The sequence below is a fragment of the Macaca thibetana genome, chromosome 20, assembly GCF_024542745.1.
Source record: "Macaca thibetana thibetana isolate TM-01 chromosome 20, ASM2454274v1, whole genome shotgun sequence".
Taxonomy (NCBI): Eukaryota; Metazoa; Chordata; class Mammalia; order Primates; family Cercopithecidae; genus Macaca; species Macaca thibetana.
In genome coordinates, this window is record NC_065597.1 from 73,486,119 (window position 1) to 73,500,512 (window position 14,394).

General features: G+C 57.6%; 2 protein-coding genes across 5 annotated transcripts; one reads left to right on the forward strand and one right to left on the reverse strand.

Moving 5' to 3' along the window:
- Positions 1–267: 267 nt before the first annotated feature.
- BRICD5 (BRICHOS domain containing 5) lies at positions 268–2,368 on the forward strand. Of its 4 annotated transcripts, XM_050774509.1 has the most exons (6): positions 268–843; positions 976–1,104; positions 1,334–1,489; positions 1,569–1,670; positions 1,914–2,067; positions 2,164–2,368. In XM_050774509.1, exons 1-6 carry the CDS (start codon positions 793–795, stop codon positions 2,256–2,258), a joined length of 687 nt encoding a protein of 228 aa, XP_050630466.1. In that variant the 5' UTR covers positions 268–792; the 3' UTR covers positions 2,259–2,368. The 4 variants fall into 4 exon arrangements, with proteins under 4 accessions (XP_050630466.1, XP_050630465.1, XP_050630468.1 ...); XM_050774508.1 differs by having other exon boundaries at positions 1,914–2,368; XM_050774511.1 differs by lacking the exon at positions 1,334–1,489 and having other exon boundaries at positions 1,914–2,368.
- On the reverse strand, positions 2,226–6,124 carry MLST8 (MTOR associated protein, LST8 homolog). Its single transcript, XM_050774464.1, has 9 exons — positions 6,094–6,124; positions 5,393–5,546; positions 5,198–5,249; positions 4,949–5,111; positions 4,499–4,574; positions 4,264–4,416; positions 3,278–3,402; positions 2,998–3,161; positions 2,226–2,853 (listed from the first exon to the last, which is right to left on the reverse strand). Exons 2-9 carry the CDS (start codon positions 5,519–5,521, stop codon positions 2,735–2,737), a joined length of 981 nt encoding a protein of 326 aa, XP_050630421.1. The 5' UTR covers positions 5,522–5,546; positions 6,094–6,124; the 3' UTR covers positions 2,226–2,734.
- Positions 6,125–14,394: the final 8,270 nt, after the last annotated feature.

Below are 14,394 nucleotides of genomic sequence, written 5' to 3' on the forward strand. Positions count from 1 at the left end.
CCAGCCTGGCCAAAATGGTGGAAACCCATCTCTACTAAAAATACAAAAATTAGCGGGACATGGTGGCATATATCTGTAATCCCAGCTACTCAGGAGGCTGAGGCGTGAGAATTGTGTGAACCCAGGAGACAGAGGTTGCAGTGAGCCGAGATCACGCCACTCCACTCCAGCCTAGGGGACACAGCAAGACTCCCATCTCAAAAAAAAAAAGTGCTGGGCGGGCCCCCGAGGCTGGCCTGACTATTCTGGGGGCACAGGCACAGCAGGCTGCCTGTCTGTGGTCCAGCCTTCAGGAACCCCCTGGACTTGGGTGTGTGGGGACTGGGAAGTGGCTGGGGGTGCATAGTCCCACACCTGTCATTCACTGAGCAGACATTTATTGACAGCTTGTGGTGTGTCAGGCCCTGTGCCCAGCTCTGGGAGTCAAGGGTAACCTGAGAGACTCAGGCCACTTTAGGAAAACGAAATCCACCCCACCCACACTTAGTGAGTCGCCCTGGCCGGGCCTGGACTGCCCTCCAGTCGGTCAGCTGGACTGGATTTCTACTCGGCCCAGCCCTATGCCTCCCAGACCCTGATCTCCAGTCTGCACAGGCCAGGTGTCTGGAGCCGGGCCTGGTGACAGGCATCCCCCAGGTGGGAGGAGGGGACTGTCCTGGCTCTGACCTGGATATCAGATCCGGAGCTGAGGGAGAGGCGCGGGGTTAGGAGGGGAGGCGTTCTGAGTTTCCCCGGCCAAGGCTGCAGACAAGGGGCGCAGACAATCGGCACATTGTGAGCAGGGGCTGCAGGATGAAGCCAGCGAACTGCCGCGCTGAGCGCCCCAAACCTGGGCCTACAGGGGTGAGTGCCTCCCATCACTCCTGCAGCAAGGACCCAGGGGGTGCCCCCGGCCACCCAGCCCCTCCCTTCCCCAGCCCACTGGCTCCCTGATCTCTAAACCCCATGACCCTTCTGACCCTAATGCGCCCCCAGGTGAAGACCAAGCCCACCTGTGGGGGCTGGAGAGCCACGGGCCTATCCCTGCTGCTGCTGCTCCTGGCACTGGCCACTGCGGGAGCTGTGGCTGGAGGGCTTCTTGGCTTCGCTCAGGGCCCTCCCAAGGTGAGCCCCTCCTCAGCACCAGGGATGTGGACAGTGAAAAGGGGAAAGGGAAGCTGGCACATCCCAGCCTCCAGCAGAGCCAGGGTGCAGAGCAGGCAGTGACCGCCTAGGAGCAGATGGCCAGAGGTGGAAGGGCCCACTCGGGGATGTCAGGAGTCCTGCAGCCCAGAGCTGGCGGCTGTGCTGGGGTTGTCCAGCTGCCCAGCTGAACTCCAACTCCCACTGCCAGCCAAGGCTGCAGACGCTGCGAATGACCCTCCCAAGCCCCCACATGCCCCGGCCCAACCAAACCATCCTGGTGGACGTGGCCCGGAACGCAGCGACCATCACAGTGACCTCACCTCAGAGCAACCACAGCTGGGTGGTGCTGTTCGACGGGCAGAGCGTGAGTGGGCAGGGAGGGGTCACGTCACCCTTGCAGGTGTCGGTCGGGGTGGCCCTGCCTCACCTCCCTGCCTCCCCAGGGCTGCATCTGTTACCGCCCCGAGGAGCACCAGGCCTGCTTCCTCCGCCTGATGGAGGACAGTGATCGGGAGACCCTGCGGCTGCTGATGGATACCTCCAAGGTGAGCCATCCTGCTGGGCACAGCCCCCCACCAGGGGCTAGACAAAGGGTCCTGTGTGCAGCTGGGCACAGGATAGGCTGGAGCTCTGGTTTCAGGGAACAGGAAGCTCTCTCCACCCTGAGCCCAGGCTGCTGACAAGAGCAGAGGGTGGGGACATCACTGGGGGTTGGGGGGTATCCAGCCCCGCCCAGCCAGGAGTAGGGAGCAGCCCTGTCCCACAGCCCACCAGAGCCTTCTCAACAGGTCCAAGAGCCTCGGGGCCCTGCCCAGGACACCCAACACACCCAGGAGCTGCTGGCAGTGCAGGGGAGCCACGAGGTGGACCCTGCCCAGGTGGGGGATTTGGTGCAGCGCCTGTGCACAAGGACCCCCATCTACTGGGCCCGGCGAGCAGAGGGTGAGTCAGGGCCGCTGTGGGGGGAGGCCGGGCCCTCGGGATGGTTTGATGAGCTGGGGGCGGAGCCCTTGGGGATTCACGGCACCCTCGCCACAGGGCCCCGGAGACAGCGGCTGATTTATCTGTGCATCGACATCTGCTTCCCAAGCAACATCTGTGTGTCAGTCTGCTTTTATTACCTCCCAGACTGAGCCCCGACCTGGCCCAGCCCGGTCCCTGTCCCCAATCCAGCGGGCTGGCCAGGTCACCCGCACCAGGGAGGACAGCTGCCGGCAGGGACTAATAAACCCTTCCACCTGGCCACGGTGGTGTTCTCTGTGGACTAAGGCCCTGAAACGCGGCAGGGAGGGGACAGGAAACACACTAGCTTAGGGGTGGGCACCAGCCTCACACCCCTCAGCAGCTTTGGGCCCTTGGCTGACTCCCAGGCAGTGCAGGCTAGCCCAGTCCAGGAGTGTGCAGCCTGGCTTGGGTCGAGCTGTCACATCTGGATAAGCAACTGGGGGCTGAGAGTCCCAGGGCGGCCTGGCCCAGCAGGTCAAGGTGCCACAGGGGGCCATCAGGTCCAGCTGGTGTAGGCCGGCAGTAGGGCCTGTTCTGACCTGGGTGCTGCATGGGACCCTCCAGCTGCCACCACCTACACCAAGCAGTCCTGAGGGGTCACAGGCTAGCCCAGCACACTGTCGTTGAACGCCAGGCAGACGACAGCCTTCTGGTGGCCGCCATACTCTCTCTTGATCTCTCCAGTCTCCACACACCAGAGCCGGGCCAGGTTGTCCGAGGAAGCTGGAGGGGGAGATTGGGCAGGGCTCAGAGCAGAGGTGCAGGCCAGGCAGGTGGCCCTAGCAGAGGGGGAGCCGCAGCCAAGGTGGGCTGGCTCTGGAGGCCAGCGCTGGGAGGCCAGGGATGGGGAGGCCGGGCGGGGCTCACCAGTGACGATGTACTGGGAGTCCCCCGAGAAAGCACAGCCCCACATCCAACCACGGGAGGACTCCCCGGGGTTGCCGCTCTTGATGCTCAGCTCCGTCATCAGGGAGAAGTTGGACGTCCTCCAGATCTTGCATGTCTGATCAGCCGAGCAGGTGGCGAGGAGCCTGGGGTATGGGCGTGGGGGCATGTCCAGCAGCAGCCACTCCACCCAGCAGCCCCTCCTGTCTCCAGCCCACAGCCCAGGCAGGTCCCTTCCCGGGCCAGCAGGCCCTGCACGCACGTGGAGTCGGGGCTGAAGCGGCACTGCAGGGCGTAGCGCGTGTGGGCGGGGATCTTGGTCTTGGGGATGAGCTGGGTTACCTCGTCACCAATGCCCCCCGTCAGATTCCAGACATAGCAGTTTCCCTAGAGGTCAGGAGGACCGTCACGGGGGACCCGAGGCCTCAGGTCTGAGACACAGGGAAGGATGCCCTGGGGGCCAACACTGGGGTTCAACTGTGCATGGGGACCCTGGGTCGGGGCGGACAGGCCCCTCTGGTCCTGCCTGCAGGAGGCACCTGGGTAGCCTGGCCCTAACCAAGGGCCACACATGGCAAGCCAAGAACAGGAGGCCACACCTGGCCAAAGACTCAAATTCCCCTTCCTGGAGGATGCCGATGGCCAATGGAAGTACACGGGAGAGGGCACCAGCTAGAGGGACAACATGACAAAGGCCAGGAGAAAGGAAATCCGGGGGCAAGAGGGACAAGTGACACGCTGAGATTAAATGGAGTTAACGGAAAAAAATGAGGTTGGAGAGAAGAACAGGGGCCACACCACGGCAGCCTAAGGGCAAGGCCAGTAGCCCTGGGTCTCCCCAGGGGAATGATGCCACCTGGCTGGTACTGACGAGGCACCACTAGAAGCATCCAAGAGAGAACGGGTCAGGGGCCGGGGGAGGTCAGGAAGGAGGAAAGGAGGCCTCAGAGAGTGTGTCAGCTGTCATGGGAAATGAGGGTGACTGGGACCAGGAGGCAACAGAGAGAAAAGAGGGAAGTGGACCGACTTGGGAGAGACTCCAGAAAGCAGAGCGACCGGCCTGCAGACAGGGCCAAGGCATTGGGAGCGACATTCACGCTTCTGGCTTTGCTGGCAGGGTGGGTGTTAGTGCCTAGGATGGGGAAGCAGGAGGGGGGCACTAAGGGACATCCAGGAATAAGCCCACCTGCAGAGGCTAAGGGCTGAGTGCCAAGCTGGCCCCACCCAGCACCTGCCTCCAGGACTCACAGCGCTATTGACAGCTGCCATGTAGCTGGCGTCGGGGTCAATGTGGGCAGACGTGATGGAGACCTCGGGCTCGGGGATCAGCTGCTCGTTGTGGTCTGTTTTCAAGTCCCAGATGTGGATAGCCCCGCTCTGGTCACCCACGATGAGCTCTGCCTGGGGTGCAGGGGTGGTGAGGCAGGACCCAAGCCCAGCCCTCCAAAGTCCCAGAGTGCCTGGCCCCATGAGCACCCCTCACCTGGTTGGGGTGCAGGCACACGCAGTTAATGGGTGCGTTCACCTGGAAGATCCGCTGGCACTGCAGGTTCCGGGACCTGTGGACCGGGCCAGGGCACATGCTGTCCACCTGGGCTTGTTGGTGCCCTACCCAGATGGCCTTAGCCTGGCCACTCCTCCCCTCCCTCTGCTAAAGGACCTGCCTCTTGGGAAATACTCGAGACGCAGGGCCCTCCACTCCAGCAGGGAGCCTAAGCCAGTGGCTGGTGGAAGGGGAATAACACGCTAGCTCCGGGCTCAAGGCAGGACTCGCGCTTTGATGCAATTCACTCTCCTCCTGTCCTCACTTCTCTCACTGAGTCGCCCACAGGAAGCTCCCTATTTCAGCCTCTGCTTGGAGAGAACCCAACCTAAAATGGTCTCTCAGAGCAGCCCAGCCCAGCCCCAGGCAGCAGGCCCCTCCCCACCGCACCTGAGGTCCCAGATCCTGGCTGTGCAGTCCTCGCCGCCCGTGTACATCCAGCGGCCGTCTTCGTGGAAGCCCACAGACGCGATGTTCTTGTTGACGCCATCATAGCTGATGATGGGGTTGGGGTTATTGGAGTTGAGATCATACATGCGGATGTGCTGGTAACCTAGGGACACAGGCTGAAATGAAGCTTGGTTGTGCTCAGGTCGACCCACCAGAGGTCAGGGGTTAGAGATCAAGGGTCACAGATACCTGCAGCAGCAATCATACTGCGGTCTGGTGTGATCTCCAAGGCATTCACCTGCTGGGATTGTTAAGGAGGATGATGGGAAGGCAGCCCTGAGGACAGGGGCCCCCAGGCCTTCACCATCCGGCCTTCACCCAGGTTGTGGTCCCCACATGAGGCATCCCTCCAGCGCCGCCCTGCCCGCCCCAGGTGGAGGATACGGAGTCCTGGTGCTGCACAGTCCGGGTGCAGATGCCGCTGTGGGCCTGCCAGAAGCGCACGGTGTGGTCGTAGCCTGCAGTGGCCAGGATGACCGGGTCACTGCCCACCGTGCCTGGGGACGTGTTCATGGTGTGGCCTGCACGGGCCCTAGAGCTGAATAGCAGGGGTCAAAGGTCAGGGCATCTGCAGAGAAGGATGTAAAGTACTTAGAGGACACACTGTGCTAAACAGATTACAGACCCACGGGGCGCTGCCGAATGGCGCTTATCATTCCCAATTTAGAGTTGGGACAACAAGCGGAGGTAGGTTCAGGGACACGCGTCACACGCGTGACACCCGGCTCCGGGCGGCTCCGGGGCTCCAGGGCGCGTGCTCCATCCCCGCCCCACGCACCCAGCGGGGGCGCCGTCCCCCCCGCAGCCGACAGGGGGCAGTCACGCGCGGGCGCCACTCTGCCGCAGGGGCGGGCTGCGCGTGCGCAAGGCGGCGGGTGGGCAGGGGAAAGCCGAGCCCTGCGGCTGCGCATGCGTAGCAGGCCGGCGGCGGGCCGTGATGGGAAGGGGCGCAGTCTGGCTGGACCCCCGAGCTCCCCTGTCCTCCGCCGACCGCCCTTTCTCCGTCCTGCTGGCCGGCTTCCCCTAGCCGTACTCTCCCAGCCACCCAGCAGCCGGTTCCCGGCCCCTGGCTCGCGGCCTCGTACCTTACGGGCGACTCCGCACTCCGCTGTGTCCAGGACGGCGAGGGGAGCCGGAGCGAGTCGATCGAGGTCGAGCGTAGAGTTATCGATAACTCCCAAGGGCGAGACCATGGCGCGGGCGGGGGTGGATGGGACGAGACCAAAGTTCTGGGGCAGGGGGTTCCCGCCGGGAGGAACCCGGAGAGGTTCCTTGCGCTGCCGCGGGCTCGGCGCGAGGTGGAAGGAAGCTGCGGCTTTCTCTCTGGCCTCCTCCCCACTGGCACCTGCCCTTCTGACACGGCTGTCCGTTTCCCAGGCTATCGGGTCGCGCCGTTCCCGTGCCCTCCCTGACCCACTAATGCGCCACGCTGGGCTAGAATTGGCTGAAAATTACAGGACTTGAGTTCAGACAACGAATAATTTTTTTTTTTTTAGTGTAAGTATATCCCGGACGTTGCATGGGAAATACTTATGCTAAAAAAATTTTGCTGGGCATCCTGTAGTTGTACTCACTAGATCTGGTACCCCAGCCCCAGCCTGACCCTTGGGACATCCCACTGAGCCCAGGGTCCCCCTCAAAACCACAGGCCCTCATTCCAGCTCTGTGCGCTCCACGCTGGTGCCCTCACCCTTGAGACTGGCTCTTGCATGGTTTTTTCCCACTGCTCTTACAGATGTGACTGCACCCCTTCCTCTGGCCACAGAGGGGGTGCCTCTTGTCCCTTGACCAGGCCATAGTTCCCAGGAGCCTTCCTTCCTATACCTTCACCTCCTCTCCTTCCTGCCCCTTAGCCTTTAAACACTATAAAACAATCCCAGACTCTCTTCGTTAAAGAGCGGTCCTCACCATTAGACCACGTCCTCACCTCCCACTCATTCTGCAACCCCAGTCATCTGCCTTTTACCCCAGCTCTCTAGGTCTCCAGTGGAAATTCCTCAAGGCCACTGACAATCTCACTTAGCTAAATCCAGTGGATACTTTTCCTTCCTTCCTCCCACCCGTTTTTTTTGTTTTGTTTTGTTTTGTTTTTTTGAGTCGCAATCTCCCTTTCTCACCCAGGCTGGGGTGCAGTGGTGCAATCTTGACTCACTGCAAAACCTCTACCTCCCAGGTTCAAGGGATTCTCCTGCGTCAGCCTCCTGAGTACCTGGGATGATAGGCGTGCGCCACCACACCTGGCTGATTTTTGTATTTTTAGCAGAGATGGGATTTCACCATGTTGGCAAGGCTGGTCTCAAACTCCTGACCTCAAGTGATCCGCCCACCTCAGCCTCCCAAAGTGCTGGGATTACAGGCATGAGCCACTGCGCCCAGCCTCCCACTTCTTTTTTTTTTTTTTTTTTTTTTTTTTTTTTTTTGAGACAGAGTCTTGCTTTGTTGCCAGCCTGGAGTGCAGTGGTGCCATCTCGACTTTCCACAGTCTCCGCCTTCCGGGTTCAAGCAATTCTCCTGCCTCAGCCTCCCAGGTAGCTCGGATTACAGGTGTGTGTCACCACGCCCAGTTAATTTTTGTATTTTTAGTAGAGACAGGGTTTCACCATGTTGGCCAGGATGGTGGATGGTCTTGATCTCCTGACCTCGTGATCTGCACCCCCCCAGCCTCCCAAAGTGCTGGGATTACAGGCGTGAGCCACTGTGCCCGGCCCCCTCCCACTTCTTGACGCATCTGTGCCATGGTTGACAGCACCATGCCTGAAAGGCTGCCTTCTCCTAGCTCCTTTCTCGGAATTTAGTCTCTTTCCCTGCCTCCCTCCAAAGACTGGGGCTCTCCAGAGTTCACTCTGTGCACCCCACGAGATACTGGGGGGCTGGCGACTACTAGCTCTGGAGCTTCCAATGCTGTCCCTGTGCTGGGCCCCTTCCACTCTGTCTCCAGCTGTAATGGCCTCAGCTCCCTATTAGACACTGTCCTTTGAATGCCCCGCAGGGTCCACCACATTCCATGGCGGAGACAACTCATCCCTGAGTAGCTCCCCTTCTGTGGGCAGTGCTCACCTTGTATTGCCGCTGGGCAAGATCCGACACCTCCCCTTCCTCGCCCTGTCCTGCCCTTCCCTGCCCTGCCCTGCCCTTCCTTCCCCCCCCCCCCCGCCCACCGATTTTACCTGTGACATATCTTCCTGTCCTTTCCCCTGCCCTGGCTCTAGCTCACCAGCTATCCCTCATAACAGCCTCCTTCCTTGCCCTAACCACTCTGGCCCCCTTCCAGACTGTCCTCCACAGTGCAGAATGGCCATTTATTTATTTATTTATTTTTGAGATGGAGTTTCACTCTTGTTGCCCAGGCTGGAGTGCAGTGGCGTGATCTCGTCTCACCGCAACCTCCACCTCCCGGGTTCCTCAGTCTTCCAAGTAGCTGGGATTACAGGCATGCGCCACCACCCCGGCTAATTTTGTATTTTTAGTAGAGACAAGATTTCTTCCTGTTGGTCAGGCTGGTCTTGAACTCCCGACCTCAAGTGATCCACCTGCCTCAGCCTCCCAAAGTGCTAGGTTTACAGGTGTGAGCCACCGCGCCCGGCCAGAATGGCCTTTTAAAAACCTCAGTCTGGGCTAGGTGCGTTGGTTCACACCTGTAATCCTAGCACTTTGGGAGGCCAAGACAGGCGGATCACGAGGTCAGGAGATCAAGATCATCCTGGCTAACATGGTGAAACCCCGTCTCTACTAAAAATACAAAAAATTAGACAGGCATGGTGGCGGGCACCTGTAGTCCCAGCTACTTGGGAGGCTGAGGCAGGAGAATGGCGTGAACCCGGGAGGCGGAGCTTACAGTGAGCCGAGATGGTGCCACTGCATTCCAGACCGGGCAACAGAGCCATACTCCATCTCAGAACAAACAAACAAACAAACAAAAACCCCTCAGCACAGTGATTCATGCCTGTAATCCCAGTACTTGAGCCTGAGCCCAGCACAGTGATTCATGCCTGTAATCCCAGTACTTTGGAAGGCTGAGGCAGGAGGATCACTTGAGCCCAGGAGTTCAAGTCCATCCTGGACAATACAGTGAGACCCCATCTCTACAAAAAATTTAAAAATTAGCCAGGAATGGGCTAGGCGTGGTGGCTCAAGCCTGTAATCCCAGCACTTTGGGAGGCCGAGACGGGTGGATCACGAGGTCAGAGGCAGAGCTTGCAGTGAGCTGAGATCCGGCCACTGCACTCCAGCCTGGGCAACAGAGCGAGACTCTGTCTCAAAAAAAAAAAAAAAAAAAAAAAAATTAGCCAGGAATGGTGGTACATGCCTGTGGTCCCAGCTACTTGGGAGGCTGAGGTGGAAGGTTCACTCGAGACCAGGAACTGGAGGCTGCAGTGAGCTGTGGTTGCGCCACTGCACTCCAGCCTGGGTGACAGAGCAAGACCTTTTCTCAAAACACAACAAAACAAAAACCCACAGCAAAACCTAGGAATGACGTGATCACCCCATTAGAAGCCGTCAGGGGTCCCCGTCCCTCTCCAGACTCCTGGGCCTGGCCCTGGCCCACCCTGTGGCTTCCATCTCCTCTCCATGTGATATAGTTAGGCTTTGTGTCCCCGCCCAAATCTCGTCTTGAATTGTAATCCACATAATCCCCGTGTGTCAAGGGACGGACCAGGTGGAGGTAACTGAATCAGGAGGGCGGGCTGCCCCATGCGGTTCTCATGATAGTGAGTGAGTGCTCAAGAGATCTGATGGTTTTTTTTTTTTTTTTTAATTTTTTTTTTTTTTTAGACGGAGTCTCGCTCTGTCGCCCAGGCTGGAGTGCAGTGGCCAGATCTCAGCTCACTGCAAGCTCCGCCTCCCGGGTTCCCGCCATTCTCCTGCCTCAGCCTCCCGAGTAGCTGGGACCACAGGCGCCGCCACCTCGCCCGGCTAATTTTTTGTGTTTTTAGTAGAGACGGGGTTTCGCCGTGTTAGCCAGGATGGTCTCGATCTCCTGACCTTGTGATCCGCCCGTCTCGGCCTCCCAAAGTGCTGGGATTACAGGCTTGAGCCACCGCGCCCGGCCGAGATCTGATGGTTTTATAAGGGGTTCCTCCTCCTTTGCTCCACTTCTTCCTGCCGCCTTACGGAGAATGGGTGCCTTGCTTCCCCTTCGCCTTCCGCCATGATTGTAAGTTTCCTGAGGCCTCCCCAGCCATGCTGAACTGTGAGTCAAATAAACCTCTTTCCTTTATAAATTATCCAGTCTCAGATGTTCTTTATTGCAGTATGAAAATGGACTAATACTCCATGCATCCTGTACTCTGGCCAGAGGAGACATGTTCTCTTTTTTTTGTTTTGTTTTGTTTTGTTTTTCAGATGGAGTCTCACACTGCTGACAGGGCTGGACTGCAGTGGTGCAATCTCTGCCTCCTGGGTTCAAGCGATTCTCCTGCCTCAGACTCCTCCTGAGTAGCTGGGATTACAGGCACCCCCCACCATGCCTGGCTAATTTTTTGTATTTTTAGGAGAGACGGGGTTTCACCGTATTGGCCAGGCTGGTCTCGAACTCCTGACCTCATGATCTGCCGCCTCAGCCTCCCAAAGTGCTGGGATTACAGGCGTGAGCCACAGTGCCCAGCCATGTTCTCCCCTTTGAGCCCTTGCCTGTGTCTGGGATGCTTTTCCCTCTATGCGTTACCTGCCAAATTCCTGATTCTCAGCATCTTTAATAACATTTTCTTTTGGCTGGGCATGGTAACTCACATCTGCAATCCCAGCACTTTGAGGGACCAAGGTGGGATGATCACTTGATCCTAGGAGTTCGAGGCCAACCTGGGCAAGATGGCAAGACGACCTCTTCTCTGCAAAAAAATTTTAAAAATTAGCTAAGTGTAGGCTGGGCGCAGTGGCTCATGCTTGTAATCCCAGCACTTTGCGAGGCCGAGGCGGGCAGATCATGAGGTCAGGAGTTCGAGACCATCCTGGCCAATATGGTGAAACCCCATCTCTACTAAAAATATAAACATTAGCTGAGCGTGGTGGCGCATGCCTGTAGTCCCAGCTACTTGGGAGGCTGAGGCAGGAGAATCGCTTGAACCTGGGAGTCAGAGGTTGCAGTGAGCCGAGATCAAACCATTGTACTCCAGCCTGGCAACGGGGTGAAACTCCATCTAAAAAAAAAAGAAAAGAAAAGAAAACTTTTTGGCCAGTTGTGGTGGCTCATGCCTGTAATCCCAGCACTTTGGGAGGCCAAGGCGGTTGGATCACGAGGTCAGGAGTTTGAGACCAGCCTGGCCAAGATGGTGAAACCCAGTGTCTACTAAAAGTACAAAATTAGCCGGGCATGGTGCCAGGCACCTGTAATCCCAGCTACTCAGGAGGCTGAGGCAGGAGAATTGCTTGAACCTCAGAGGTAGAGTTTGCAGTAAGCCAAGATCGTTCCACTGCACTCTAGCCTGGGCAACAGAGCACGACTCCATCTCAGAAAGAAAAGAAAAGAAAACTTTTTGTTTGTTTTGTAGAGACAGGGTCTCACTCTGTTGCCTGGGCTGGTCTTGAACTCCTGGGCTGAAGCAATCCGCTCACCTCTATGCTGAGAGTTGAGTGATTACAGCTCTCACCACCCAAAGTGCTGAGATTACAGGCATGAGTCACCATGCCCAGCCAATACATTCTTTTTCTATGGCTAAGTAATATTCCACTGTATGACTAAAGCACGTTTTATGTATCTGCTCATCCATAGGTGGACATTTGGGGTGTCTCTTCCTTTTTGGCTGTTGTGAATGGTGCTGCTATCAATGGATGTGTGCTAGTGTCTGAGAACGGGTTTGCATCTCTTGGGTAAATATTTGGAGTGGAATTGCTGGGCTGTAGGAGCATTTTACCTCCCTTATGCGTGGAGTCCTCACAATGACTCCAGTAGGGAGGAATCGCTCTCATTTTGGAGACGAGAAAACTGAGGCTCACAGATGCAGAATTGCATGTGGCAGGCACAGGGCTAGAAGGTGGGGGAGCCCAGGTTTTGTTCAGCTCTAGGCCGGGCCCGTCCTGTTGAGCTCCACCTGCTGCTGCTCATGCCCTTTCTGGTGTGACTACTCCCCAGGCAGCCCCTGCACCCCATAGTCCTCCTCATCTTCCTCTCGAAGTAGACAGGGGCTCACTAACCAGGCTCCATACCAGGCTTGGGGCACCTTTGGGGAGTAGAGGTGAGCATTTGGGCTTGGATGGCTGGGAGAGGAAGAGGCTTCGAATCCCAGCAGTGTCTGGAGCAGCATAGACCCTGCAGGAGAGAGCAGGAGACAGGGTGGAGCTGAGGCAGGCTCAGCCAGGCGTGTGGGGTCCCACGTGTCTCATGACCCTGCGCTGTTTGCCTTTTCTGTGGGGCCTCTGGGCGGCACCTAGGGGCTGAGAGCAGGGGCCAGCTCTGGTAATCTGCATGTGTCCCAAGCCTAGGGGAAGCTGACAAACCAGGCATGGCCCCAGCCCAGCCTGAGTAGCTCCTGCATTTCTGTGGGCAGGAAGCAGGGACAGTGGTGTATGGGGGTCGATCCTCCGTGATGGTCCGGGCCCCAGCTCAGTGCTGTTGGAAGTGGCATCACAAGAATGAGAGGAGCCACGGCAGCCAGCCCATGGGAGGGCACATTCCTCATGTCCATACCAGGGCTTTGGGGGCTTGGAGGACCACCAGGGAGCCCCTAAGCAAACACACAGCCAGTGGGCAGAGGAAGGGGCTGTGGGCTGGCCAGCACACGCCATACATCTGGGAAGGAGGCCAGCCCAGGCTGCAGTGAAGCCGCCGCCAGCTCCACTCAGGGCTGAACCTTGGCAATTCTGCTGGCTCAGCGGCCCCCTCCCAGGATCATCCTTGGAGGCCTGACTTCCTGGAGGGCTGCCCGAGTCCCACACCTCTGCATCCTCATCCCCCAGCCGGAGCGGCCACCTGCCCTGCTGCCCCCGTCCCCAGGCTGCGGGAACCCCAGGCAGACATACGTCTGTTTTCATGAGGACCTTCCCGTTGGCCCTAGACTGCAGGTGGAGCTTCTGGCCCATTTCACAGATGAGGCAGCTGAGCACTGGGGACTCACCCAAGGTCACGGGTTACAGTATCAGATCTAAGGGTTCCTGGTCCCTCCTGGGCTTTAGCCTCACCTAGCAGAAGGCTCTGGTCCCCTCCTGCCACATTGCACCCCATGGGGTGAGGAATCTCTGAGGTCCCGAGCAGGAATCCACCTGGAGCCTAGGTGTCCCTTCTAGACCACACTCTGAGCACCTAGGACCCTGGAGTTCCCTGCCCAAACAGCCCCAAGCCCACTTCTAGGATCCGCACAGCCCTCTGCCCAGTCTGTCCTCCTGAAGGTGTGTCACGCAGCAGGGTGATCACCCTAGCTCCGAGGAGCGACTAAGGGGGTGCCTGTTTATGTAGTGTGGACAGTGCTGGAGCTGGGCAGTGAATAGGTGGGGTAGCTACAAACAGGGGTCAGTTAATCACCCAAGGAATCCGACAATTTTCTTTTCTTCTTTTTTTTTTTTTTTTTTTTTTTTTTTGAGACGGAGTCTCGCTCTGTCGCCCAGGCTGGAGTGCAGTGGCCAGATCTCAGCTCACTGCAACCTCCGCCTCCCGGGTTCACGCCATTCTCCTGCCTCAGCCTCCCGAGTAGCTGGGACTACAGGTGCCCGCCACCACGCCCGGCTATTTTTTTAAATATATTTAGTAGAGACGGGGTTTCACCGTGTTATCCAGGATGATCTCGATCTCCTGACCTCATGATCCACCCGCCTCGGCCTCCCAAAGTGCTGGGATTACAAGCGTGAGCCACTGCGCCCGGCCGAATCCGAGAATTTTCAGTTCGAACTTGGGCTTTCAGGTCATGATGAAGGTGTATTTGTCAAGGTAGGAGGATAGAACATACTTAACAGGTTACTGGCATGATTTGTAGTGTTTGAATATTTGAACATTTGGCGTGTGGGCCTCTGTGTGTTAGGCACAGGTCAGGGTGGTTTGCCTTAATATGTCCAAAACAGAAAAATAATAGTAATGCCAGTAACCATCTTATTTTTATTTTTAGTTCTTTCTATGGGCTTTTCACACTGCAAGGTACCGTAGATACAAAGATGCACAAAACACATTTGCTGCACAGGCAGAGAGACCCAAGAATACCATAATATCTACAGCAGCCATTTTTTTTGAGCCCTTACTAAGTCCTGCCATGAAGCACTTTGTGGATAGTATCACAGTTTATCCTCCCGTAACCTAAGGGGAGGTAGCATGCATATCCTCATTTTACAGAGGGAAACAGACAGGCAATGGGCTGGGTGTGGTAGCTTATGTCTGTAATCCCAGCACTTTGGGAGGTTGAGGTGAGAGGACTGCTTGAGGCCAGGAGTTCGAGACCAGCCTAGGTAACATACTGAGACTTCAT

Coding starts and splice junctions, on each gene's coding strand:
- MLST8 (XM_050774464.1), bottom strand. CDS start 5,521: ATGAACACGTCCCCAGGCACGGTGGGCAGTGACCCGGTCATCCTGGCC. Junction 4,575..4,948: donor GCCAGGATCTGGGACCTCAG/GTGCGGTGGGGA, acceptor CCCGGTCCACAG/GTCCCGGAACCTGCAGTGCC. Junction 4,417..4,498: donor TGTGCCTGCACCCCAACCAG/GTGAGGGGTGCT, acceptor CCTGCACCCCAG/GCAGAGCTCATCGTGGGTGA.
- BRICD5 (XM_050774508.1), top strand. CDS start 793: ATGAAGCCAGCGAACTGCCGCGCTGAGCGCCCCAAACCTGGGCCTACA. Junction 1,490..1,568: donor TGCTGTTCGACGGGCAGAGC/GTGAGTGGGCAG, acceptor CTGCCTCCCCAG/GGCTGCATCTGTTACCGCCC. Junction 1,671..1,913: donor TGCTGATGGATACCTCCAAG/GTGAGCCATCCT, acceptor CCTTCTCAACAG/GTCCAAGAGCCTCGGGGCCC.